Source organism: Megalops cyprinoides, chromosome 2 (genome assembly GCF_013368585.1).
Source record: "Megalops cyprinoides isolate fMegCyp1 chromosome 2, fMegCyp1.pri, whole genome shotgun sequence".
NCBI classification, from domain to species: domain Eukaryota; kingdom Metazoa; phylum Chordata; class Actinopteri; order Elopiformes; family Megalopidae; genus Megalops; species Megalops cyprinoides.
This window is the reverse complement of record NC_050584.1, coordinates 641,771-666,220: the sequence shown is the minus strand read 5'-3', so window position 1 is coordinate 666,220 and position 24,450 is coordinate 641,771. Positions and strand designations below refer to the sequence as shown.

General features: G+C 41.4%; 1 protein-coding gene across 1 annotated transcript; it reads left to right on the top strand.

Moving 5' to 3' along the window:
• The first annotated feature begins 5,864 nt into the window (after positions 1–5,864).
• Positions 5,865–23,374, top strand: rbbp8 (retinoblastoma binding protein 8). The gene is made up of 20 exons (XM_036522674.1): positions 5,865–6,005; positions 8,033–8,254; positions 9,752–9,794; positions 10,601–10,696; positions 11,380–11,492; positions 13,127–13,199; positions 13,299–13,474; positions 13,815–13,910; positions 14,147–14,308; positions 14,484–14,536; positions 14,985–15,085; positions 17,257–17,881; positions 18,239–18,365; positions 19,843–19,934; positions 20,328–20,403; positions 21,416–21,568; positions 21,773–21,842; positions 21,962–22,052; positions 22,952–23,093; positions 23,195–23,374. The coding sequence occupies exons 2-20, from the start codon at positions 8,134–8,136 to the stop codon at positions 23,290–23,292; spliced, it is 2,508 nt and encodes an 835-aa protein (XP_036378567.1). The 5' UTR covers positions 5,865–6,005; positions 8,033–8,133; the 3' UTR covers positions 23,293–23,374.
• Positions 23,375–24,450: the final 1,076 nt, after the last annotated feature.

The window sequence follows — 24,450 nt, the reverse complement described above, 5'->3', positions numbered from 1 at the left end:
CCAATAAAATGGCATACTACAACAATTCAATTCACATTTAAAAAAAGCCAATATGTGTTACACAAAATTGGCTAGTTACACTTGCATTTTTTGATTGAATTGTTGGAAAATTCTTTGTAATCTCTTCCTGAATAGTCAACCATAGTTCTGATTTCATGAACTGGAGTACATTTCTACAAATACATCTCCCACAGCATAGTCTCCATGTTGGCCTTACTGGTAAAAGTGTATCTTGTAGGAAGATCTTTGGAGGGGCCTTCAAGGCCTCACCAATGAGTGGTAATTGTCATATATCATTATTGTGCTTTATAATGCATAGTATTATGTCACTCGGTCCAGGCAGTGTCACTCGCAAGTTATCAAATTTGCTTTTATAGAACTAGCCTATTTTAGTATAATTAGGGATATAACGATACCAAAAACTCACGATACGATAATACCACAATAAAAAGTCCATGATATGATATTTAACGCAATATTAAAAAACAAAGAGAAAAGATGACTTGAAAAAATGTCCTTTATTAAGTAATAAATCAGTATTTTTTTATTCATATAAAATTTGTTTTTCCTTTTAACTGAAAGTGCTTCTGCTTTCCTTCTTTAATAAAATAAAATAAAAGTAGCCAGCCATGACCTAAGCATTTGCAAAAATTGGCATGAATTGTCTTTGGCAATGAATGATTGAACAATATGTACAATTCAGTGGCGGCTCATATCAGCTCCATGAAAATCACAGGTTATACAATTCCCCCCCTTGTAGATACTTGCTTGATGTTTAAATTTGGTCTGGGTGGTCCTAATACTTTAGTTGCTAATTTATCCTGATTACTACGATGACTGAATGGTAGTTCTGTTAATGACACGATCAAGTTGCTCTGAGTTGAGGTAACATTAGCCATGTTGTCCTTGAATGTGACATGATTGCTGGCTGACCCAGTGATCCCTACACCAGGTTACGTATGACGAAAGCACATTAGTGCAAGCCCACCCAGAACCCATATAGATTGTATTGCAGTGCCTGCAGTTCGAAAAAAATTGCCTTAACATGAGAGTCTATCACAGCGATCTGGCCGATTTTCAACCAGACTGAAATCGCCCGAAAGGGGCGGTACTCCACGGAACATGACTTGACGTTGATTGGACTATGATATTCAGAGGCAGGACAAATTGTTTAGAACAGTCACAGCTAGTATAACACTACATGGTAGAATGTGATAGAAAAATGACCTCCCTTTCCCCCTTTGGTGGTGCGTTGCCTGACCGCCCTAAGGAACAAACCGCCCCTGGTACAATTGCGAAACAAAAACAATACAATTTTCAACCAGGAGAGATAGTAGAAAGCAGCTATACTAGTGAAATAACCATGTAATATCCTGGTATATTTCGTCACAGTCCCACGACGGTATCAAGACATTTTTTATCGTGATATCGTGAAATTTGATATATCATTACATCCCTAAAATTATATTCAGAATACTACCTTATTTAGAAGGTTTTATTGAGAATAAGTTGTTTACATGGTATGATTTATATGATCTTGAATGGTGATGTAATTATTGTTGACTAACAATGTAACAGGTTTCATGGAAATGTGGCCACATTTTACTTTTTTTGCAGGGTAAAAGAGGAATGTGCTATGTACATCTGAGAAGGTTCCTTGTGTCTTTTCAGCTGTCCTCGTGAGTGTAGCTGGCACATGCTGGAGCTGACTGCATCTGGGACAGAGAAGGTGCAAGTCCTCACTTGTTGGCCAGCCGGGGAGAGGCAACAGGAGCAGTCAGACAGCGAAGTGGGTGGTGGGGACAAGGAGGATGAGCACAAGCAGCCCCAAGGCGTGCACAACCTAATGTGAGTTGGAGGGTGTGCAGAGCTTACCATCAGGGTGGTGGGCAGAAAATGATCTCATCCGTATCCCAGAGACAAAGAATTCTCCACCTACACCACCCCCGGGCCCTGGCCACACCCCGCCCCCCTCCAGTTCACTAACTTCACTGCGCAGAGATAAGATAGTAAGGCTTTTCTTTTCTGCTGTGTGCCACCCAGGAGAAGAAGGGACTTTTTACTTCATGAAGTTCGTTGCAGTATTAGGGGGTGGGGGTGGAGTGGGGTAAAATGCTCTATGTTTAGTTAGGCTTTTGAGAGCTGAAACTCTTCGTTCCATTCAGGGTGTCCTGTATATTCTTTCACATTGCATGACCGTGCTTGTCCTCTTCTGAGAGCTCTTCTTCGTTCTTTGACGTCCCCTGACCGTGTGGCACATTGTCCCCATGGAATGAGTGCAGGATCGTCTCCAGATCAGACTCTTCACTCTACAAACCTGTTGCCCACCAACCCCCCACCATTGCTTTGAAAATGCAAAATCAGCAAAAACTTAAATTAGGCAATTCGGAGTCACAGTTGCAGACCTGCCAGCACTGTTCTGTGGTGAAGAAGGTGTTCTAGTTCAGCTTCAGGGTGACATGCCTGCTCATGTATCTCAAGGCTTTGAAGTCAGTTTTTTCCAAAACACTGTATGTTTATTAAGCCAGGAGAAAAATTGCATTGTGTGTACTATACGTGAAGTATGTATTGTATGTGGCTGGTCATTCTGATTGTTTTCAGTGTCATACCATTGGGCCATTTAAAAAACTCCACAGTAGATGTGATTGTTCTGTGTACTGTAACACTTCAGGTAGTATAGCTACCTACATGACCATTAGATATAGCCCCAGGGTATCTCTAGCCCCAGCGTTAATGTATATTAGGACTTACTCATTGCCATGTCTGGTTTGTGTTTTTATGCCATTTTCAAATTAATTGTGTCATGGCCAATGCTCTGAAGTTTTTTGCATTTATGTGATTCAACTTTTGATAGCTTATTCTATTTATTCTTCTGTGGGAGATAGCATGGGTATTATAAGGCAGTTCCCTTAACCAGCAAAGGTGAAAAAAATTGGCAAATGTCTGTAATTCATTTGTGACATTTATTTCCTTTTGTCTGCAGCGAACAAAGGGAAAAGGCTTATTATGTGTCTAAAAACAGATTCATTCTATTGCAGAGCAGATAATGTACCCTGTCACATTTTTAGGCAAAGTAACTTTGTGTACTACTTCGCACTACCTGCAGATGCTTTAGCTCCTTGAAACCTGAACAGAAATACTGACACAAATCTTTGCTTTTTGCAAAATGGTTAATTCTTTTTTGTCAGTGTGTTGTTCAATAGTTTAATATTTACAGATTGTGAAACCAATTTAGAAAATAGAATTATACTTGGTATGGAACCTCATACAGTGGCGTGAAAAATTTGCCCCCTTCTTGATATTTTCTATTATCACTATCTATTAGGAGCTCTGAATGGTTTCAGATTTTTCAAATAAAATGTAATATCGCATAAAGTGAACCTGAGTGAACACAGAATGCAGTATTTTAATGTTTATTTTGTTCTTTCAGTGAAAATAGTTAACATACTGCAACTAAATGCTTCCTATAGTTTGATATGAGCCTTGCACATCTCTGGAGGAATCTCTCAGATTGATAGGTCTTCCAGCATGAACAGCTCTTTTCAGGTCCTGCCACATAATCTCTATTGGACTCAAGTCAGGACCTTGACTAGGCCACTCCAAAACTTTAATTTTGCTTTAATTTTTAGCCATTCAGATGTGGACTTGCTTCTGTGTTTTAGATCATAGTCCTGCTGCATCACCCAGTTACGCTTTAGCTTCAGCTCACACACGCATGGTGGGACATTCTCCTTAAGAATTATCTGGTACATAGCAGAATTTATGCTTCCTTCAGTGATAGCAAGTCATCCAGGTCCCGAGGCAGCAAAACATCCCCACACCATCACGCTGCCACCACCATGTTTCACTGTAGGTATGACGTTCTTACAGTGGTATGCTGTATCTGCTTTACACCAGACATAGGAAAACTTGTACACTCCAAAAAGTTCCACTTTTGACTCATCTGTCCATAGAATATTATCCCCAAATTCTTGGGGATCATCCAGTTGCTTTTTAGCAAGTGTGAGAGGAGCTTTAATGTTTTTCTTGGTGAGCAGTGGTTTCCACCTTGCTACTCAATTTTTTTTTTCCTCAGCTGTTCTGGAATTTCCTTTGATCGTGGCATTGTGTGCCTGTAGAAGCTTTGTGGTGACTACTTCTCTCTATTGGTAAGGTTCAATACATATATGCCATTTAAACTCAACAGGGCTGCTACAGTCATGCCTAGCTGTGTTCAGTCACCTTAATCTAATAATCAAGTTGCATTTTGTCAATTTCTTTGTTTGAAACCTAAGGGGGCAATGACTTTTTCCACAGGGCCAGTATGGGTAATGGGTGACTTTTTCGATTAAATGAATGAAATAATGATTTAAAACTATGTTTTGTGTTGTCTCAGGTTTCCCTTGTCTAATATTACATTTCATTTGATGATATGAAGCCATTCAGTGAGAGAGACATGCAATAATAGAGGAAATCAGGAAGGGGGCAAATACTTTTTCATACCACTGTACCAAGTGCAGCTGTTGCATAGTGATGAGTAGAAAATCTCATGTGCATTTCCTGTGACTGTGTAGTTAGGGTAATGATATGAGTATTACCTGGAAATAGCTTTTACCACCAGTCATGTTTGATGGATCATTCAGTTTGGCAGAGCTGGATTGATTGGTAATTTAAAGTAATATCTTCCAGTGTTATCGGTATGTGATAAATAGTCAAGAATGTGTTGTTATGATAGATTTTAAGCAGGACTGCCCAGATCACCTTTTCACAGTGTCCCATAGATGTTGATATTTCAGCTCAAGAGGTTCTTAAGAGGCTGTTTTCTCTGCTTGCCAGGCATGTGGTCTGTTTCAACACGTCTCTGTGCATCAGAAGGGCTTTGTGTCCTCAAGCACTGCAGTTTATTCTGCTTTCAGATGTATCCATTCCTCTGCAGATGTGCAGCACTGCCCTGGGGTCCTGGGCCCTGACTTCCATTAAAGACGTGCATGCAGCACACATTTTAGCCACTCTGCTAAATATTGTGTTTGTTTTTACAAATTCGAGTCAAGTTTTCTTTTGCCTACTGCAATTGTAAATGTATTGATGAACGTATGTGCAAGAATAAGAACAATAAAAAAAGCGGTAGCTTTGCTGCTGTGGTATTTGTCCATAAACAGTCAAGTTAGCTTTCACATTTTGGGTAACGAACAGACCAGATTTGCTGCACAGGGACAGTGAGTTAATTCCGTCTTCATCATCATTATCATCGCAGGATAACAGCTGAGAGTTATGGCAAGAGAAAATGCTTATTCTTTCTTTGTGCTCACTGAATAGGATTTATTGGAAGAAATGATCTCCTGACTCAGGAGGGGGTCGGTGGGTATTTGCGTGATAGTGTTTGCTATCCACAGCTTTATTGTAGAACACTCCTAATCTCTTTAAAGGCCCCATTCACCACATGCGCTTGTATCAATCACACGCCTCTTCCCTCTCTTGGGCTGGGCTGTGGCCTGCCGGGGAATGATGTGTGTGTCTTTTCTAGCTGCAGGCTATAACATTTCTCCCTCCTGAGCTCCAGTGCCAGTAGTAGGGGGGTGTGTGTATGTGTGTGTTTGTGTATGTGTGTGTGTGTGTGAGAGCAGTGAAGTGCTGTGCTGAGCCACTACATGCCCTCCTCCTCCCTCTCCTTCCTTTGAAGAAACAGACTGGCGGGACCGGTTTTTATTTGAAGGGAAAACCGGTCTGTCCAGCTACCTATGCCAACAAATTCTGGTATGATCTCAGGTCCCAGGGAATGTAAAAACCTGCCCAGCCAGTTAGATGAAAGGCATATTAGGTTATCTGTTGCACATTATATACTCTGGAGCAGGAGAGCTGAGCTGCATAGTCTGGAAGCTGTCCTCTTGCAGTCACCTCTCTCTCTCTCTCCTCTGTCTGCAGTGGTCCATGGGACTGTTTGATTGGGTGAAGAGAGAATCTGTTTCACCTGGGGGTTGAAAGTTTTGACCACATTAAGAGTTAAATCAGGTACTGCTCCTAACAGGGTGAGTGGAGGTGACTTTTGTTTTGGCTCAGTTTTAAAGTGGGATTGTATTGTTTTTTTTTTTTTTCTGAATTTGACTCATTCTATATTTGCAAATGTATTAATTTATACTACCTAACAGAGTTCTAGTATAATCTCAGTTGTTATATGGATAGATGCATTAATGTACTTTTTAAACATTTAGAAAATGAAGGGTATATTTTTTTTTGAAAAAGTAACATGGATGAGGGAGATTATTACTGAAATACAATGTTGCTTAGTTGTAAAGTAAGCAAAGAAGATATCTTTCAACATCTGGGTAGTGGTTATCCACCATTCACCCAGTGATACCAGCAGTGGGAGAGAAAGGAATGAAGGCAAGCTTGATCACGTCTCCCTTTTTGTGAGTAACTCTCCAGTGTGAGGCTATGCCACTTTGCATCTGGAACACCAGCCTCAGTGCTGAGCACCAAAACTAAAAGCACTGACGCGTGTAGTTAAAGCCAGTTTGTCTAATAGATAAATAAACTGTTTAAACCCAACCCAGTTTACTTGTGTCTGTATCAGAAAGACGCTTAATTGAAGTGGTCCTCAGACAGCAGTCAGCACAGACTGAGAGGAAGCGAGGAAATAAATAAGCTTGTTTTGTGGAAGACACGTGTGTGCGCCTGAACAACCATGATCTTCCTTTGTGAAAATAGCAGTGAGATTTGAGGGCACCTTGATATTTTGATGGCCCAGTCTGTGACGGAGATCACCATGTGCACCGCATACCTCAAGGAAGTCATGCCCAGAGGGGTCCTGTCCCCTCAGCGATGGGTGGGAAAAACTTATAAGTGCAGCAACATTTCATTTATTAATAATACAAGGTTTCCTCACGGATGCTCGTGAAAATAAATAAACACGTGCAGAATGTTCATTGAGTGTCATTGCTTTTTTAGGGGGCAGGGGGTGAGGGCTGGGTAGCTCATTCTCAGCTGAGAGAGTAGACTGCTAATAAATCCCACGTCTACAAGGGACCGTTCATGGAGCACTGCTGCTTCCTCTTTTGCATGTGTTTTTTTTTTACGCATCACGTTGCAGGTGGTGCACTGTAACTTTTGTACGGTTGTCAGTTGTTGCCATGCTGTATTTTCCCACGGAAGAGTAGTTGGCAATCTTCCAGAGCAAAGCACTTTTGTGTTTGAATATCCTGGAGCAGGAACAAGTTCCACTGTTATTGGAGAATATTTGGAAGGGGAGCGAGAGAGCTTACTGCTGTTTGTGCTGTGCAGGAATATGTCGTAGCCAAACACTTGTGCAGAGCTGTGTATTCGGAGTGAAATGTAAATGTGTGACAGATGGGTGTACTGCCTGTTTGTGTTTCTTTTTTTCAACCAAGCTGCGTGTTACTCTCACCACATCATTTTACTGTCTGTGCATCCGTGCATGTGTGTGGATGTCGTAGATAAATGTTTGATATTTTGATCAATTTCTGTTTTTATTAGTGGTGAATGGACAAATTTGTGTTTCTGTGTTTGTTTTTTAAACCACTTCCTCCAATTTCATAGCTTTAGACTAAAAATAATATAAATAAAAAAAGTCACAATAATCTTTCCAAACACTTGATGCATGCCCCAGTAGTGATTTGTATAATGTTTATTGTGTATTTATTATAAAAGTTGCAGTTTTTCTCCATCAATGTTTATCTTCAGTTGCATCTGGGCTGAAAATGTTTGTTTTTGATACAGTGTCACACAGGATTTTTGTATTATATAATGTTTACATTGAGTAGAATTTTAAGGAGCACCTATTGAGTGTCATTAATGTTATGAAGCTGGTTTCAGTCTGCATGTCTTAGATATCCATACAGATTGTATGAGTTAGCTGACCAATTTAAGCAAATTTGCTCACAGAGTAGTGGGTATTGTCGCTCATGTCAATCAAAAGCCCCTCAATCCCCTTTATTGTATTTTTCCAATCACAGAATGAGGGTCTGTCAACCTTTTTTTAGTCGTCAGGTTGCTGTGTCCTTGCTCACTCTCTCTCACTCTTAACTTACTTTTCTAGATAGCAAAGCTGTCTGGAGGTCCAGGGCGGGCCAGCCATGTGATATCCCAGCAGGAGGAAGGGCAGACACAGACAGAGAGATAAACACAGGGGTCAAGGCAATGAACAGTTTGGGGGTGAGTGGTGGGAGCCCCAGCTCTGGCGTCCCCACAGAGACCCCCGGTGACCTCTTCAAAGAACTCTGGGTGCGACTGAAGGAGTGCCACGACTCTGAGGTGCAAGGCACGTACCCCAAACCCACCCCACCCATCAACACAGACATCACCACAGACCACAGTAGTGCCTCCAGGCCAAGGAGCTCCTTCTCTCCTGCTACAGAACATGACCAATGACCACCCACACATTTGGAAATGAGTCATATTATCAAATCTGATCTGAAGCATCTACTTTGTGGGTTTTTTTCAGTGACTCAAAAAGGGAATGCTTATTGGCCTTTTCCCCAAAGTGCTGAGGGAAAGAACAGAACTGTAGTCTAGATAGCAAAGGTGTCCAGTACTGGTGCTTTGTTAATTTATGTGTAAGTAGCTACATCTGCCAGTAAGCAGACACCTGTTAGATTATACAGTTGGCCACAACATTGTATCACTCCAAACTGCTGCTCAAAGAAACAAATCTCTCTTTCTCTGTCCGCCTCTCTCTACCATCCTTCATGGTGACAGGGGAGCAGATGGAGTTACAGGCAGCAGCATGGTTGCCCGGGCTGCCTGGCCTTGCCCGAGCTCAGGTTGCTGCTGTTCCACCCGAGAGTGCCTGTCAGCACAGGAGTGGCATTGTTTCCCCTGCTCATTCCTCTGCCTGGGTGTGGACCCAGATTAAAGTGCACTTTATTGGGGGTTTAATTGCAGCTGCCTAATTGACTCGGTGAAAAAGGAACAGTTTTTCTTTTTCAGAAACTCCCCCTGTTGTTATTCGGTTACATGTCAGGTCTGCTTGACAGGACACTAGCTACTCGCAGGGGCCTAATGGGCTCCCCGAGATAAAGAAAGGTTCCTTAGAGTATTTCAGTGGCCAGCAGAGCCCATCTTTCCACATTATTTACCTCCACTCCTCTTGTCACAATGACATTCACGGCCTTTCAGTGCCAGATCGAGTTACAGCGCTAGACATGTGAACATGGGAATTTTATGCATTGTGGTTGTCTTGTCTTGGTACTTTGGTCAGAAAATCTCTGTTTATGAATCAAGTTGATATGACACATATGACATTCAAATTTGTTTGATTCAGCTTGATAAATGAAGAAGCAGAAGCAGGTCTTTGCAGCAATGCAGATGTCTGGAATGGCATAACATGCAGACAAATTTAGCATTGTTCTGTTCTTCAATAGTAATATACCAGTTGTCTCAGTTAAGGGGAACGCCTATCATGAGTTGTCCATTAAAAGAGAGCCGAGTGAGTGAATCAGACATCAGCTGTGCCTCTGCATGTCAGTAGATGTTTCACAGGAATAACATGGTGGGGAAACTGCTGGTTCAGTTTGTTCCATGTGTAGCCTGGTCTTGAGAAAGGAGACATCAGGCAGTATTCACTTTAAACCTGTACGTGTACTGATATTAAATAATCTGAACTTAAATTTTTGCCTACATTCTCAAGAACCTTCATAAATTCAGAGAAATAATTGAAATATTTAATGCTGCAATCATTTGTGAAAAAAAGTTGTTCTATTCATTGTTCACACTGAAAAATAACTTTTTTTGTTGATGTTTCATGGACGGTGTGTAGGACTGCAAGTGAAAATTAACAAGTTGAAGAAGGAGCGCTGTTTGTAAGTGTAGTTCCCTGCTCTATATTCATGTTGCACTGGCAAGTTTGCCTTTAAACTTCTGTTTCCTTCTTGAATTGCACACATGCATGCACACTCACACGCACACACTCGCACATATAAAGTATGCTTTAAATGATTTAGTTTAAGCAAATTGGCCAATGGCTGGATAAAGATGTATCTGTCAATTTCAAAGAGAATAACTCCTGTTACATTTACCTCTGACAGACGTACCTCAGCCTGCCTTAGCTTTAGTATTAGTGTTTTAGTATTCAATAAAAGATACTGGGACCAAGGAATGTGGCCATCTGAGGAAGTGGTGAAGTGAGTGATCTTAGGCTTTTGATATTTTATCTCCAAAGAGAGCTAACATATCAAAGTCTTGAAAATTTTTCAGTTATTTTAGTACCAACAGCTTGTGGTCATGGATGTGAATTCTTCCCAAAAACTGCACAATGGACCAAGGAGTCATCATCCACAGCCATTCCTGTGATTCATGATTTAAGCTAAGGAGACAATATTAATCTTTGCTAGTCTGTTGTGACATCTAGAATGTAATTCCAAAGAATGTAATTACAGTTTTCTGTGTTCATTACACAAGCATGTCATTGTTGATTTAATGAGCTTAAGTGAAAGTGGCCGTTCCCCATTGACTCTCCCTCAGAGTGGCGGGTTTCGTGTGTCAGAGCTGATACCAAGGCTCACAAAGGCTTCTTTCACAGTGATACTTTAACAGGAAAAAAAGGCAGTAATGATTCGGACCGTGGCAGGTCACACACCATGGTTACCTTCATAGCCCCCCTCCACAGGGATGCCCAGAGGTTGGAGGAGTTCTACAGCAAGAACCAGCAGCTACGGGAGCACCAAAAAGCCCTGCAGGACAATGTAAAAGTGCTGGAGGACAGGTAAACCCCACAGACACTGTTCGGTTTCTCATGAATATAAAAGCAGCTATCTGCCTTTTAGCTACTGCTGCATATACTCAAAGTGGGGAGTGTTCAGACCATGTCAGCACTTGACAGATTGAAAAATCAAAGGGGTTTGTACACTCTCAAACCCCAATCCCTGTTTACGGTGAAGCATCAGCAGCCAACAGTTATGCACTGCCCATTCTCACACTCCTTTTAGAGCTCTGTATCCATGGTTTTCACTTGGCTTTCATTGGCTTGCTGCAAACAGCAAAGCAAAGAGTGGCAGTATACATAAACTACTAAACCATCTGTTTTGCAGTGGGTAGCATCAGGAATTATATCCAGTGTATTGTAGTCATTAGAGATATCATAAGTATCTTACACAGCATTATAAGAAATTTAAAAGCACCTCTCAGTTAAATCCCATGAGAAAACACACACCCATCAATTATCATGTTTGGTCACCAATTGTGTAGTGTCAGTCTATTGTCTAATGTCATTCTGAATTACTTATGTAATCTCAACATCTTCGGTAAAGAACCTGTTGAAGATACTTTTTTTTTTGTGTTCAAAGCGGTTGCATTTTACTGATTGGGTTGGAACGCAGACGGAATAAATCTGAGATGAGTCTGAGCTGATGCAGTGGGCCGGGTCTCTCTCTCTCTCTCCCCCCACAGGCTGCGGGCAGGGCTGTGTGACCGGTGCGCTGTGACCGAGGAGCACATGAGAAAGAAGCAGGTGGAGTTTGAGAATGTGCGGCAGCAGAACCTGCGCCTCATAACTGAGCTCAGTGAGTCCTCCTCTCTTACTCCTGTCTGCTGTTTAATGACTGACCGTACCGCTGTACCATTTAAGCTGCAATTACACTTTCCCATACCTGATTACCTATCGTTTGATATCTTGACAGAGCCACGCCACTATGATGAGCTTTACGTCACCCTACTTTATGCCAGCAGAGATTTGCTCCTCCCTCTTTAGAGGAAATGAATTACTTGGCATTAGCTATCATCTGTAAGCAATCTGACAGACTCTGAAGGGACCTCTTCCCATTTTTTCTAGTGGATATGCACATATTATTAGCTGTTTGATGATGATTTACAAAATTTGTATAAACCCAGCATCATGCGCAGTTACAATTTGTGTAGCATTTATAACTTTGCCTAAGTACCTATCCAAATCAGTTTTTTAAATCTTGCTTCAACAGCAGTGTGTCATTTATTGAGAGGATCAGTAACATATAAAAACAAGCAGATACTGGACTAGATTTTTGCTGTGAACTCCCCCTCTGAGTGCTGAAGTGCCCTGTCTCTCCAACTTCTGTTATCATGAGTGTTGTAATAAAATAGGCAGGTGCTGTGATTGATTCGCAATGAGAGACAGTATAGCAAAGAGAAGAACAACATCATAATATTAGCTTTAGTGAAGTGCATCTCTGAAACTGAAAGTTGTTACAGCAGCATGGTAACTGTATGATGTACCTTCAGGAGCAGCACAGTATGAGCAAACCGCTTGCATTGAATAGCAAAACATCTGAAAAATGTAATCAGTTCTTGCATCTCTAAGGGGCTACAGATCTCCCCCTAGTCTGTCTGTCTGTCTCTCTCTCTCTCTCTCTCTCTCTCTCTCTCTCACACACACACACACACACACACACACACACACACACACACACACACACACACACACACACACACACACGTGTGCTCTCAAACTCTTGAAGGCAAAAGCAGAAACTAGATCTCTTTCTCTCAGCACACAGCACAATGAGCTTATAGATAAATGTGGGCTGGCCAAGGCAGGTTTTATCTGCTGGCCTGGCTCAAAGGGGAAATGGCTTTTTTCATATTCTTAAAAAGGTGAACCTCAATGATATCTTTGTTTCCTGGCTCCTGTGCTATTCACAAATAAACCTGAAGAATGAAACAGTGTTATCTTCCCAAAGGTTTCATACCTAAAGCTTGAGGTATTCCACTTGGCATGGAGACAGCTCCATTGCTAGACCACTGAGATGAAGGCACAATAATGCACCATACAAAATTGGTGAACTTCAGCATGTGATTTTTCTACTCCTAATAACAAATCACTTCAGTAGTAAAACTTCACAGGTACAGTTTGTGTCATTTTAAATAGTTGATTTTATTGATTTATAGTCTGGAAAAACACAGTCAGTACATTAGTGGGATTCTTTGATTTCCTAAATGTATTGTATTCAGTGGGAAGCAATAAGTTGCTCACTAGTTAAAGTACACTAGTTAAATATGTGGTAATACTGGTCTTACTCAGATAACATTTAACATCGTCATACTGCTGTAGTCTTATGTATTGCTATATTGCCACTTTAACATAAGGACAACTGCATTAGTTTGATATTCTCCCATGCTTCTCATCTAACCTGTCCTACTGATGTGATGTCCCCTCTGTCAGTGAATGAGAGGAACAATCTCCAGGATGAGAATAAGAAACTGATCCAGGAGGTGGAGCAGCTGCGTACTTCCGGGTGAGAATGTGCATGGCTGAGACCCCGGTATATACACTTCCACCTCTTCTACCTCCACCTGGCTGCTCTGACAATGACTTTTCAACCCCGCCACCCAAGGTCCAGGACCCCACAGGCCCAGTCCCCCGGTCCCGAAGAGGGCGTGATCCCTGACTCCCCAGTCCAGCAGCCTCTCCTGCCTACGGTCAACAAGATGAGGCGGAGGAAAGACAACAAGCTTGTGCGCTACGCTGAGAAGCCTGCGCCCCTGTCTCAGAGATCCCCACCCACGGAGGGTACGTTTGGGGCAACGGCTAGCAGCATGCTGTGGTGGTTAAGCAGCTGCTCAGACGCAAAACCTTGCAAGACAGAATCCCAGCTGGGGTTGTTTTTCTCAGCAAGGAACTTGTTTTCCTGCAGTGAGGTGCATGACTGGATAGTTATTAAGCTATGTCCACTGTATCCGTGAAAGCAAAGCAAAGAGGTGCAAGCACCAGCAGTTCTGCTGTGTTAATCCCTGCTCCAAGACTCAAACACACAAGCCATGTTAAAACATGATGAAGCCATCCTTCAGTCTGTGGTTGAAGAGCTTTCGTTTTGAGTTGCCTTTGTATGCTTTGCCTTTTTGTGTTGTAGACTGCAGGAAGGGTATTTCCTTGTTGAATGCATGCAGTCATGGCAATGGCGTGTTGGTGGCAGAAACATGTGAGATGGATGTCTCCCAGAACACAAGTAAGGACATTTCATCACAGATGGCATGTTTTATATGGTCAGCAGGCACTTAAGTGACTGAAGTGACCTTAAGTGATCAGTGCTTGCCTACATGTATAAATTTAACATAGTATTAAAGACAAGTTATTAAATCCCAGGGGAGATTGAAAGAGAAGCAGAATTGCATATGTGCTATTGAAAGTTGCTGAGAGTATCAGTGAGACATTCATAGAGTGGGTACCTGTCTTACCTTTCAGAAGGCTGTACAGAGAGACATGGGGGAACGGGTATCACTGTGGTGTCAGAGACTTGCCAAATGGAGGAGGTGGTAGGTCACCTTATGTACATATCAGGTGTTCATTCTGTTAATATTCTTAATAACGTTGCAAAGTATGTACTTTCATCAAATACTTTTACTTGTCCGATATTGTTTTCAAGATATTAAGATTTGGGAGCCACATAAGAACATTTAACATGATTTTAAACATTTCTACAGACGCTTTACATAATTAAGATTATCACATACATACCTACATACTTGTTTTAAGAACATTATCATGTTCTATGGTTATTTAATGACATAAGAACCTGTAGATATACAGTGGGATTCGAAGATAACAGATGGACTGTCAAGTATAGAGGGGGCTGTCCGTACCCAATTTCAAGTTTTGATTTAACCCCACAACTCAAAGCTGTTCTCACGTTCAGTAAAAATGTTCAACCTTTTATTTAAAATATATTTTTATGATTATATTAATGATTTGTAGAATTAAAGAGTCTGAGAGAATATTGAGATTTTCATTCTTTTAAAATATCTGCACTACATATCTGATGCTATAATTGTTGATATTCTGGTTGAACAAGTCAGACTGGCTCAAGGCAATATGAATAGACAGAGCAAAGGTCCTGAAATAAACTGTAATAGAATACATGTCTCATGTCTTTAAATGCCAGTACACAACTTACTTTTTCTCATAATACTACTAGATACAAGCAAATGTGTTTGTGATAACTGTGAGCAGAACTCTTTCGGAGAAGTGTATTGGCATAGATGGCAAATTAGTAACGTTTTACTGATGTGCTCTGTCCCTCCAGGAGTCCCAAACCGTGTTAGACTCCATCACCATAGAGGCCTCTCAGTCCAACACTGTCACCCAAGACAGGGACTCTCCAACAGGAAATGAAGTCAGTTCCAGGTAAGGTTGCTTATCACATTATGCAATAGAGATTTAACACATCTTCACAAATGTAGATTATTTAGTGTGTGAATTTCCAAAATGAGAGTCTTGTAACATTTTCTTTAAATATAATGGTATCTGATCAAAAAAAAAACCTTCATTTGATATAGGCTTATGATCTTTATAAAATTTTAGCACCAACATACTGATGCAAAACATACCTCAGTTCTCAGAAGTACCGTGGAAATTAATTTTTATCATAATAAAAGTAAATGCAAATTACACTCCAACTGAGTATTTCTGTTAAAGCATTTCAAAAAGTAGCCTTCATAGACATGTCAGATTTATTAGGCTAACTACTGCTGCCATTTACTTTGAAAAATAAGTTAAATATAAAATTAGCTGAAGAGGCAGTTAGACTCAAATGTTTGATGTTCCTGTTGAGAAATACCAACATGCCCTCTTGAACAGAAGAAAAGACCACTGCAGCTTCCAACAAGCAGGCATGTGTTTCTAACATCAAGTTCGTCCTCTATTTTTGCCTAGCTAGTAAGGCTATCTGGGTGCCCCGGTACAAAAAAAAATGCTGTTTTGGCACTGTTCTGTTCAGTATCACCCAGTACTGACTTTTTTTTTTTTACCTAACCTTAATCTGAATGCATTTTGTGTGTTAAATCATTCCTGGTTCACCAAACCTAATCACAGCATCAGCATGTAAATGTTAGCCAAAGATATCAGCTGTTGAGTAGTCAGTCATGGGTAAGGAGAAGATTATGTCCCTTAGTTTTGAAGACCCATCTCTGCTCTGTCTTTAATTTTCCCATTGTACTTGAGGGAGACATAACATTTTCTGCTGAAAATCCGGTACACTGCATACCACACATTTTCCTTGATGTAAATTCTATATCACCATATGGCTAGGGTGAACTCCGCTATGTTAGATGAACTTTTACCAGAATTTTGTCATACTGAAAATCTATATTTATTTGTTTATCTATTTATCTTATGTAAAAGTTGCAGATGTAGTAACAGTGCATGCTGATGTTTTATGATTACTAATGTTAAGAATTCATCATTCCTGCTCCATGGAATTGAACAGGGTTTTACTAGTTCTATGTCACTTTACACATAAGATTCTATGTCTATGTTCATATGATTCTTGAATTTTTCAAGTGAGTGACTGCAACTGAAGTATTGGGATATCCACTACTGAATTGGGGGGTTCAGGTCTGATATACATTATGCAAGAACCATTGCAATATTAGGAAATTTGGGGCTGATGCAGTACACAGGCGGAAAAAGGCCAATCCCACTGTGTTGATTCTGCAGAGTTTTAGCAGCCATACAGTTCTGCCTACTGGTCATGCAGCTTTGTGAGGATATAAAGTACTTAAACTTAACAATCTCAAGACACACAAAGACATGAACTGTTTTTATTAAGCTGCCTAGCTATTTTCTCTCAAGTTATGTTTTTGTTGGTTTGTTGTGGTAACTGTTTGCGTACAGCGGTAATCAATCCGTTATCTTCCGCTTCTGTCCAGTGTGTATTTGCAGCTGGGCACTCACATCTCTTGAGTTTTATCCTCCTTATTTCAGGGCTCTCTTGCAGCTCGGATCTGTGGTTCTACAGGAAACATACTGTACAGAAAATTGCTGTTTTTTGTTATTAAAAACATTACATTGTTTGGTTATATTTCATTGGCTATTGCCTAATCCTCAGTGCTTGTGTAACCCAGCACTGAACAGTAAATGGAGAAAGACTGTCTTATGCTCAGGAGGGCAAATATTACTGTTACGCCTCGCACTTCACAAACTCAGGTGCCAGTGTACCATTTCAGCTTATATACGCTGAATTAATCCAGGAATTGTGGAAAATTTCCATGGGAGAATAAAACGGATAGATGAACATAAATTTCATCTATCATAACATAAAACATCTAACATAAAACAGAAAGATGTACATAAATTTTGTGTACATGTACAACTCTGAGGAAGAGGAAGATACTGTGTACTTATTTAAATAAAGAAAGGAAATAAGGAAATGGTTAATAAAATTTAAGAAATAAGGAGATAAAGTTTTAGAAAGTTGGGTTTTTTTCCTACTGTGCCACTGTATTCTTACACCACATAAAAACTGATGTCTCTTTCCCAAGGAAATCCTTGACATCTCCTGATTTCTCTATGGACAGGAAATGGTTGCAGCATCGAGAAACCTCCCCAGTGTTTGGAAGATCTGGGACGCCATTCAAACACACAGAGACCACAGAGAATGGGCCACCCCCCATCTTCCGAGGCATTAAACTTGGCCCCTTGGAGCGACTCCGCCCCCCCACAGAGGGTATCCCCCGCATTGCGCCTATGAAAACGTGCGCCTCCAATGGACACCCCTTTCTGAACGGGGAGAAGCTGGGAGCAGCCGGAGTCCAGGAGCAGTCCACTGCAAGGCGGCAGGGGTTGGAGAGTGGGAAGAGGAAGAAATCGGACAACGGTATAGACGACAATACTGCGGATAAGCCGCTGGACTTGTCAGACCGAGTGTTGGGCGGGCGCCAACCCCATGGGGAGAGCAGTGCCCCGCTTAAAGACGGGCTGAGGCAGACCGTGCTGCCAGAGTTTCAAAAAGACACCCACAGGTCCCCCCTGACCCTGCAGAAGGCCTACAATGGCAGCTGCTTCCCAGGCACAGATTGCCAGGATGACCCCTACCTGAAGGATGCCATCTGTAGGTCCCTGAGTGGCCAGGACCAGCCGCAGCACCCTACTGTCTTCAAACTGCCATCTACACCCCCCCATGGCAAGACCCTGTTCGACATGGTAGGTCACAGTTTCCCCTTGTGAACATAAAAGGACCAGAGTTGTGATTTTTGCTTTTTTGTTTTGTGATTCACTGTGAGTTTTTGTTTTTTTTTTTTTTTTACACTCTCATACTTAACAAATAGATCTTTTTATGCCTCAGGTTTTAAAGAGGATAATGAAGTGGCCCGCTGGACAGAGATAATCTGGCCTCAGATCTGTGTATGGTTCTGATGTTCATGTTCAGAGTGTGCTGTTCTCAGGTTCTTATTTTAAAAAAGACATTTGTTTTAAGAAGAAATTCCTTTTATATAATGTTAATATTCTGCTTGCTCGGGGTTTTCCCTGCACTTAAAATTGATATGATTGGTCCAACAGACAGCAGATGCTCAGGAGCCAATCAGAAAGAGGACCCGGGTCACGGGTAAAGAATTGGAGCAGACCTCTGTACTGCAGCTCAACCCCTGTGCTCGGGTGAAGAGGAGCCCCCCACAGGATCAGGATGGTACTGTGCCCTCACTAAAATCCCCGGGGGATTACTTTTTCGGGAATGCGGTTTGACAGGAACCATATAGGAAAAGCCAGGGGCATGGACACAAACTAGGGCATTATTGCTCAACCAGGCATTTGATGTTAAGTTACATGACATTATTTCCCTGCTCAGCAAAGTAGCCTTTAAATCACTGAATTCACTATGGCTCTGTCCAAAGTACAGGTACTACTACACTACCCTGCAAGTGATTGAAGCCCACCACCTTCTAGTCTAGAACCCTTAGCCCAACACTGGCTGCACATTGTAGTGCTTAACAGTTTAGCGCTCCCTGATCATTTTTTGAATACAATTAACTGTCTCTCAAATCATGTCTTGACTTGAGAGAGGGAGGTATACGCCCCAGACTGAAGGGACTTTTTTTGTGGAGCAATGAAGCAGACTGAGCAGTGCGCAGAGCTGCCCCTTGCACCTGGGAAAAGCCAATAACAGACATGCATTGTCTCTCAAGTGTCAGCAAGCCCAGCAAGCACACTGCAGCTTACGCCCAACACACACACACACACACACAGTTTTGTAGAGAAAAGGTGTGCAGACTCTAGCTGCACTTTGGAATGAACAAAAAGCAGGGAAGTCTTGATTACAAAGCTATTTTCCTGTCATTACTGGAGAAAGTAGTAAGCAGGTTGCTAACTTTTACCTACATTTTGTGTTCTACCTGGGAGGGTAGAAATTTAAAAATGCAGGACATTCAAGAGTTTAATTGTAGCTACCTGATAATAGAGAAAAAAAATAATTGAATTTGTTTTTTTTGTTTTTTTTAAAGTCCCCAGTAGCTGTCATTTAAGGATGATGTGACAGGCTCTCCGCGGGGGAGAGATTATGCAATCATTCCTGTTCCGGACTCTGGTCACACAGTTCAGCTGAAAATCACTTAATCAGCACTTTTGCCCAATACTGCTGGAAAACTGTCTTTAGCTGCACACTCACATTACATCTCCTGGATGCCTATTTAAGAATGAAGAAAGTTACATTTTCAGGTGGGAGGAGTAAAGAAAAGATTTCCACCCTTACCCTTATTGCATGAGTTCCTGTATTTAAGTATAGGTGCACACACAGAAATACAGATCTTCTCTGTGCTTCTTAGTGTTTCGTGGTGCAAGCGATACATATGGGTGTGTTCTACTCAGGTTATAGGTGGGGGATTATATGGAATAATTTTATGTCTTGTGCTTGTCTAGTGTTAACTTGTTATCAGGTCTTGACCAGTTCCAACAAGTTGTAATGATTTGGCTCTTCTCTCTGAGGTTTCTTGCTGTTGTGTTCTCAGAGAATTTTGACACTGCAATTTGATCATTCCTGTTCCAAAAAGAGTTAACTTCATCTTTTCACTGTGTAAATGTCTTTAGGCTAATAAGTTATCAACCTTATAAATGTATATATGTAAATGTATTGTAATCTATGTGTTATCTGTGTGCTTTCTTGCATGAAGGCAAGCCTCCTGTCATAGACAACCAGACCTGGAACTTGGACCAAGGGGTTCCTCTCTCCAAGTATGTGACAGACAGCCCCACTTACTCTGAGGTAGGGTCACATCAGAATCATTTTCTAATTCCTCCTTGTCAGCACAAATCTATTAAAATCTATTGGGTTCAGACTGATCCATAAACTGACATGTTACATTACGTTATTGTCATTTAGCAGACGCTCTTATCCAGAGCAACAGTAGGTGCAGTAGGTTACAGTTTTAATCATTTTAGATGGATATTTACTGAGGGTACAACAGCAGTGTCCTAGTGTGGAACTGAACCAGCAATCTTTTGGTTATAAGCCCTGGTTCTTACCACAGTGCCACACTGCTGTCACATGTTTCGGGGCCATTTAGCTCCCACTGCTGTCAGACATGGTATTGCAGGTCATGAGTCATCTGGGCATGCATTTTCCCTGGACAGACGCTGTGTGTTTGTCCCTCCTCAGGTGGATGCTGCCAGGCCAGAGGGTGAGACCGTGGATATGGACTGCACCTTTGTCAGCCGCAGCATGCTCCTCAAGGGTACGAGACACAGTGGGTCATGATAACCCTGGCATCAGTACTCTCTATGTCTATAGAGGCATACTCACGTGGATAAAACACGGAGAAATTAGACTGTAGCAGATACACTACCAGCCATTCTAATTGTCCTGTGCATTGACTTCTTCTGGTCTGAATATTGTGTGCCCTACCACAAAGTTTTTTTTTTTCCCTCCCTCTCTCTCTCACTTTACGAGTTAAAGGCATAACTGTAAGACAGTTACCTCACTGTGGTCACGTATGATAAGATCATGAGAGTGTTTTGGAAGAATGTTGGGTTGGTGCAGTATAGCTGGTGCATCAGGTTCTGTTGAATCAGATCAAATGTCCTCTACTCATCCATTTAGTTAAGATGACATTTCCTTTTAAATTTGTGGTATTGTCACTTCTCTTGCTTAGCTACTGTATCAATGACAACAATTCATGCAGCCATTCACAGGCAATTAAAGTGTGCAGTATTATAATAGTCATAATACAGTTTTAACTGTCTACAGTATTGCAGCAATAATACTAAAAGCAGTGTAGTATAAGCAATATCAACTCCAACATACTTTCAGCTGAAGGTGCACTGCACTGATTTGGCATAGTTTGTTATGATCATTGTAAGTAGTCATGCTGTCACGAAAAGTCTTTTTGGTGCTGTTCTGTTTTAGTGGGAAGTTAATGCATTAAAGTTTAGATTTACAACTGCTCTTAGCTTTGATACAGTTTCAGCAAAACATACCCAACACACAGTTATGCTGTTAAATTTAGTAGCAAAATTGCATTGCTTATTTAACTCATTCCCTTTAATAGGGAAATTGTGTTGCTCATTTATGGGAATTTATTATTTAGCATCATACCCTAACATTGACTTAACAGTCCTCTACTTGTTGGGTTATGCATGATGAATTATATAAAGAAGTTGTTGACAATAAGTTAGCAGAAAGAATAAAAGAAGTGCCTCATAGGGAATCTTCGTTTTGAAGGTACACCTCTGATTACCTCCTCCCAGGCATTGGTCAGGGAGCCAATGACAGCTTGGCGGAGATCTTTGATAGAAGTGCCTATGGGGAGTATGAGTCCTGCCTGCAGGAAGAAGAGTCAGACCTTGAGCAGGAGGAAGAGCCTCATGAAGCAGTGGAGGAGGAAGAGGAACCTGTCAACAGTAAGGATGGGTGCCACATACTAAGACCAACTATTCGAATCCCTGATCCTAAACATTACATTCTCTAAGAAATACTTTATATTAACCTACCAGAAACCTACCAATAATTCTCAGTACCCTTCAGGTGCCCTTCAGCAGTACCATTATGCTGGTTTAAATTGTATTGTCTTTTCATCGTTTGCCTTCCTGTGTTCCCCGCATCAGTGGCTGATGACAAAAGCCAGACTCCTCCAAATCAGGCCTTTGTGAAATCCCAAGTGGATCACACTGAAAGGTGAGACTGCCATTCCCCATCTCTGTCAGGACCCTGAATGTGTGACTTTAGCTCCTCATCCCATCATACAGCAGAATGCAGTTCAACTGAACCAGTCTGGTCTCCTTTTCATTCTCCAGAAAAAACGCGTCCTTTGCTCACGTGGAGGTTGTACGCAAGAAAGATGAAAGGAGGAAACTGAAGGGCCACACATGCAAGGAGTGTGAAATTGTGAGTGAATCAGTACTCATTCCCTTGCTGTCTGGATGTACCACCCTGGCTCTCTTTTATTGTGGTATAGCATTGTGGTGTACAATACTGTGTTAAGTAGCAGGGTTTGTAACCAAAAGGTTATATGTTCAGTTCCCTGGTGGGGCACTGTTGATGTACCCTTGGGCATGGCACTAAGCCCAGATTAGTTCAATAAATACCTGGCTGTATAAGGGGATAACATAAAAATTGTCATGTAAGTGCATCTGCAAATCAAATTCTTAAGCTACCAAAACAGCCCAGGAAACTCCAGTTCTTGGGGGGGCAAATGCATCATAGAAAAATGCAGATATTTACAGAGATTTAAATATTAATGGAGGCCTTCACTTTGTCTTAAACTGTTGTAAAAATTAAATTTATGAATCAGCCACTTCAGAATGAGAAATTAGTCATCTTTCAGTGAGATGGGAGATTGCAGCTCTTATCCAGAGCGACTTACTACTTTATCCATTTACTATTTTATCCATTTATACAACAGGATATTTATTGAGGCAGTTTTGGGGTAAGTACCTTGTCCAAAAGTACAACAGTGGTGCCCTAGTGGGGAACTGAACCAGCAACCTTTTGCTTATGTGCCCACTACACCACACTCCTGCCCACCTCACACACTGCAGTATCTAACCTGGTAAGCCAATGTATCGTTTCTTGTTTTGCTTTGTGTTTTTAGCATGTTCTGTTTATACACACATCTGTGTGCGAAAAAAGCTGGGCAGTTGCTGTGATATAGGCAGGTGCTTTATGCTACCCTGTCAGTCTTTTGCTGAGAGACCTGATGAAAAGTGCTACACAAATGATTCTTGATTAGTGCTTACAGGACTAGTGGTCCTGGGGTGACCCAAGCCATGTGCTTTGTGTTTCAGTACTATGCGGATCTCCCGGACGCGGAGCGGCAAAAGAAGCTGTCGGCCTGCTCACGGCACCGCTTCAGATACATCCCACCCTCCACCCCGGAGAACTTCTGGGAGGTGGGCTTCCCCTCCACACAGACCTGCGTGGAGAGAGGTAACTCAGCCAGCCAGAGTTTTGTATGACTTGTCCTGGACTGGTTTGTTTTTTCCATCCAGCAAAAATATGTTATCAGACATTTCAGTCTCTTCCTCCAGGTTACATTAAAGAGGATCACAAACCAGACCAGCGTATGAGGAGACGGAGACCATACCATGCCATGTTCTCTCCCAAGGCAAAGGAGCAGAAGACATAATCACTTGCTCTTTCATACACATGAACAAAGAACAACAGAAAAAACAGCAACAGACCTTGCTCCTGCATGTTGTATTCATCACCGTTATTCTAGGGGACTCCTAAGTGGTGCATCTCAAGACATTTGCCCAGTTGTTCCCTGAATGGGAAGTGGGAGAGTTTCTGTGCATGTACCTTCAACAAACGTTATATCTCATTTCTGGTGAAAGTCTAGAAAGAACAACATGTTGCATCTTCAGCTGCAGTACCTGCTTGGGTTACGTGACTTTTTGGCCGTTGGGTTCTTAATAGAAAAAATCTGCTTGGTGAGATTGCCTCAGTCTGTTAGGTCACACAGTGCTTTATGGTAGAAGGCTTGACTTCACTTTAGATGCATGGACCTTGTGATTGGCTGTCTCGCAGAGTTAACTCAAAACATCTTTGTACGAATTGTGTAAGCCAGCTTGTGTGTTCATTATCTCTATGGACTGAAGTAACAGAAAAGTAGCTGGTCCATATTATGGTCCAGGTCTTTCACACTAATTAGCAGCCTCACAAGACATGTAACACTGCTAAAACTTAATGCAAACCATGTTGTTTTAACAGGGTACTTTTGTGAGCAACTTTAATGCCTGCCATGCGGAGAATATCAGTATTAACTTTTAAAAACCACATTTATACCAACATTTAAAGTTAATCTTGGTTTAGGTTGCTGACTTCCACAAGCCTAAATGGACACAAAATCCACACTGTCATATCTTGTATAGTACAGTGGGAAGGGGTGAGGCGTAATCCAGTATCAGAAATATTTCAGAAAAAGAGTATATCTGCTGACTGGGATGATGTAAGTATACAACCTGTTTGGTGCATTTGATCAATATGAGACCTGCACCAATTAGTTACATCAGCAGTAGGAAGGGGGGTCTGCCCAGTAATGTCTGCTTTCAATGTGTTATTCTCAGTCATAAAGGAAATATTCCATATTGTACATCTAAAACATTAATTAATATTCTAATTAATAATTAATAAATATTCTGACTGGAGTGCCCCTGTAATGAACCACAAATATCTGTTTGACCTGTTCTGTAATGCAGATGGCATTATACTGTACCAATACATTCTTCTGTCCAGTCATTCTTATTGCTGTTGTTTTCACCATAGGTTTCTTTGTCTTTGAATA

What these genes read in the sequence shown, in the direction of transcription:
- rbbp8 (XM_036522674.1), top strand. Translation starts at nt 8,134, where the DNA reads ATGAACAGTTTGGGGGTGAGTGGTGGGAGCCCCAGCTCTGGCGTCCCC. An exon ending in CCACGACTCTGAGGTGCAAG is followed by an intron (nt 8,255 to 9,751) that starts GCACGTACCCCA and finishes GACGGTGTGTAG; the next exon opens with GACTGCAAGTGAAAATTAAC. An exon ending in GAGCAGCTGCGTACTTCCGG is followed by an intron (nt 13,200 to 13,298) that starts GTGAGAATGTGC and finishes CCGCCACCCAAG; the next exon opens with GTCCAGGACCCCACAGGCCC.